Consider the following 3,796-nt stretch of genomic DNA (forward strand, 5'->3'; position numbering starts at 1 on the left):
GGTTGGTGACCGTCATGCTTTACAGTAACTTCACCCAGTATGAGGCCCAGAGGTGTGAGGTACCGTCTGCTACAGTTACTCACCCAGCTATGGGCCCAGAGTGGTGGGTACCGTCTGCTTTGCAGTAACTCACCCAGTATGAGCCCAGAAGTGGTGTGGTTACCGTCTGCTACCAGTATACTCACCCAGTATGAGGCCCAGAGTGGTGGTACCGTCTGTACATGTAACTCACCCAGCACTGCCCAGGTTGAGGAAGGACAGGCCAGGGTGAAGGTCCAGGGCCTCCATCACCTCCGAGTAGATACAGGGGGCTGATAGGTGGATGTTGCCGTGCCTCCAGGCCAGGTCCTTGTAGGCGCTGTCACGGTACTCCTCCAGGTAGTAGTCGGCCCGGTCGATGGCCCTGAAGGCCCGCTCCACCAGGTCCGAACGGATGTAGTGTGCCTCCTTCAGGTTGTCAATCAACTCGTCATTATCCTCCCCAGCGCTCACAGCCCCTCCCATCTTAGCTGGAGAGAAGGGTAACTTCTGGGCCTTTATCTGAAMAAGAGAAATGGTTAAGTTATCTGTAATTGAATTCAAAAGTGTCTCTTGCATTGCGACCACTTTAACTAAATAAAAACTTCAACAAAACCGCCTCCTCCATGTCATATTTTGTAAATTTCAGATTAAACCAGCCATCCCTTTTTACATTCTAATGACCAATACTGAAAGAGCTACCTAAAAAGTATTCCTCAACACATTAGGTGTGATCGCTGTACCTGTGGCTTGCCCCTGAGAACGACGCCAATGGGGAGATGATAGGGCTACCAGCCAAATGTTTACTGGGCCTGCTGTGTCAAAGCAATAGAGAAGGAGCCTGGCCACTTGAATGATGCCTGGTTCCTTTGATGCCCAAGAGACATTGTGTTTGATTGCCAAATGACTCATGCAAGCACAATAAATAAAGTGTGAAATGTAGGATAACATTTTCCTCGACGGTAATAACTATTTCAGAATAACATTAGGTACATATTTTTCAGATATGACAAAAACACGACCATAGGATGGCGCTGTAGAACCTGGCGGACCTGTGCCTTGGGTTAAGAGAAAAGTCTTACCCAATCCAACTCTGACCAGAATATATCAACAACATATGAGCAAACCCATGTCATTTAAATGGCTTAGTTACTATCTACATAGTTTWAAAAAAATGGTTGTCATATTGGAAATCTGAAAAAAGACAAACAGCCAACAACAATCGTAATCTGAGTCTTCCACGCACGCAGACAGCAAAACAAAGATTCYGTACAAGGCAAGGACGACAGACAATACACACACACCAAAATAACTGTAATATATAATTACCTACAACTTGATAATCAATTGTTTCGTTTTAAAATGCCGATTGCTGCTATTGATTTGCTCGTCTTCAGGCTTTTGTTRGGAAACGCTCACACAGTGCACTGCTAGCTAGATGTAAACGTTCAACCAGTCGACGTGCTTACGTCACACGTACGTTATGTAAATCCGACACATTTTTACTTCAAATATTATATTTTTACAATCGAATAAACGTTCTGATTGGGTATTGATTAATACCATTTCTGAAATTAATTGTCCTAAACATAAATTAGTAATTTAACAAGCACAATGCTAAAGTGAATGTGATGGAGAATAACTTTCTTTTTACAGAAGGAACTTCAGTATATTGTAGGGCTGTGTGATTGCTCACGTTTCATCACTCCTGATTAATATTGTACACCAATCAGTTGAATACGAGTTTTGTACTTAACTTTAGGTTTAGGCTTGAGTTGGGATGATGTGGACATGAAGCTATAGGTTTAGGCTTGAGCTGGGACGTGGACATTAAACTAGGGTTAGGCTCACATGTCTCACTCCTGATTAATATTATACACCAATCAGTTGAATACGAGTTTTTGTACTTAACTTTAGGTTTAGGCTTGAGTTGGGATGATGTGACATGAAGCTATAGGTTTAGGCTTGAGCTGGACGTGACATTAAACTAGGGTTAGTTAGGGTTGAGCTGGGACGTGGACATTAAACTAGGGTTAGATTTAGGGTTGAGCTGGGACGTGGACATAAACTAGGGTTAGGTTTAGGGTTGAGCTGGGACGTGGACATTAAACTAGGGTTAGGTTTAGGTTGAGCTGGGACGTGGACATTAAACTAGGGTTAGATTTAGGGTTGAGCTGGGACGTGGACATTAAACTAGGGTTAGGTTTAGGTTGAGCTGGGACGTGGACATTAAACTAGGGTTAGGTTTAGGGCTTGAGCTGGGACGTGGCATTAAACTAGGGTTAGGTTTAGGGTTGAGCTGGACGTGGACATTAAACTAGGTTAGGTTTAGGGTTGAGCTGGGACGTGGACATTAAACTAGGGTTAGGTTTAGGGTTGAGCTGGGACGTGGACATTAAACTAGGGTTAGGTTTAGGGTTGAGCTGGGACGTGGACATTAAACTAGGGTTAGTTTAGGGTTGAGCTGGGACGTGGACATTAAACTAGGGTTAGGTTTAGGGTTGAGCTGGGACGTGGACATTAAACTAGGTTAGTTTAGGGTTGAGCTGGGACGTGGACATAAAACTAGGGTTAGGTTGATCAACCTGAATACAGCGGGTACATATGTACATATGTGTACATACTACCTCAATTGCCCGACCAACCAGTGCTCCCTCACATTGGCTAACCGGGCTATCTGCATTGTGTCCCGCCACCCACCACCGCCAACCCCTCTTTACGCTCGCTACTCTCTGTTCGTCATATATGCATAGTCACTTTAACCATATCTACATGTACATACTACTCAATCAGCCTGACTAACGCGGTGTCTGTATGTAGCCTCGCTACTTTTATAGCCTCCTACTGTATATAGCCTCGCTACTGTTTTTCACTGTCTTTTTACTGTTGTTTTATTTCTTTACTTACCTATTGTTCACCTAATACCTTTTTGCACTATTGGTTAGAGCTGTAAGTAAGTTTCACTGTAAGGTCTACACCTGTTGTATTCGACGCACGTTACAAATAAACTTTGATTTGATTTGATTTGATGGAAACTCACAGTGGTGATATATTATGTAGCTAAAAGTAACGTGTCAGCCTATTAATTATCCAAATATAAAAAAATAAAAAACTGTTGAAGTTTATGTCTTCGAGAATGTTTTGAACCAAATACAATGCTTTTAGTTGAAGATGTATTTAAGACCAGCTTATTATGAATCACCCATTCTGATACTGACTGTAAATACTTATTTAGAATTTCAATGAGCTCACTGGCTTTGGGTGCTGACATGTAGAGTGTGGAATCCTCTGCACACATATACTACCGTTCAGAAGTTTGGGGTCACTTAGAAATGTCCTTGTTTTTGAAAGAAAAGCAATTTTTTTGTCCATTAAAATAACATCAAATTGATCAGAAATACAGTGTAGACTTTGTTAATGTTGTAAATGACTATTGTAGCTGCAAACAGCTGATTTTTTAAATGGAATATCTACATAGGTGTACAGAGGCCCATTATCAGCAACCATCACTCCTTTGTTCCAATGGCATGTTGTGTTAGCTAATCCAAGTTTATAATTTAAAAGGCTAATTGATCATTACAAACCCCTTTTGTAATTATGTTAGCACAGCTGAAAACTGTTGTTCTGATTAAAGAAACAATAAAACGGGCCTTCTTTAGATGAGTTGAGTATCTGGAGCATCAGCATTTGTGGGTTCGATAACAGGCTCAAAATGGCCAGAAACAAAGAACTTTCTTCTGAAACTTGTCAGTCTATTCTTGTTCTGAGAAATGAAGGC

General features: G+C 41.7%; 1 protein-coding gene across 1 annotated transcript in view; it reads right to left on the minus strand.

Annotated features, from left to right (window-relative positions):
* The window catches only part of LOC112074265 (protein-L-isoaspartate O-methyltransferase domain-containing protein 2), an 8,122-nt gene extending 6,641 nt beyond the window's left edge, over positions 1–1,481 (minus strand). Inside the window, exons 1-3 of the mRNA XM_070440453.1 lie at positions 1,348–1,481; positions 233–540; positions 35–66 (exon numbers count right to left, since the gene is read on the minus strand). Coding sequence (XP_070296554.1) covers positions 35–66; positions 233–504 — 304 coding nt within the window. The 5' untranslated portion in view covers positions 505–540; positions 1,348–1,481. The remainder of the gene's footprint in view (positions 1–34; positions 67–232; positions 541–1,347) is intronic.
* Positions 1,482–3,796: the final 2,315 nt, after the last annotated feature.

The sequence above is a fragment of the Salvelinus sp. IW2-2015 genome, unplaced genomic scaffold, assembly GCF_002910315.2.
Source record: "Salvelinus sp. IW2-2015 unplaced genomic scaffold, ASM291031v2 Un_scaffold2552, whole genome shotgun sequence".
Classification (NCBI taxonomy): Eukaryota; Metazoa; Chordata; class Actinopteri; order Salmoniformes; family Salmonidae; genus Salvelinus; species Salvelinus sp. IW2-2015.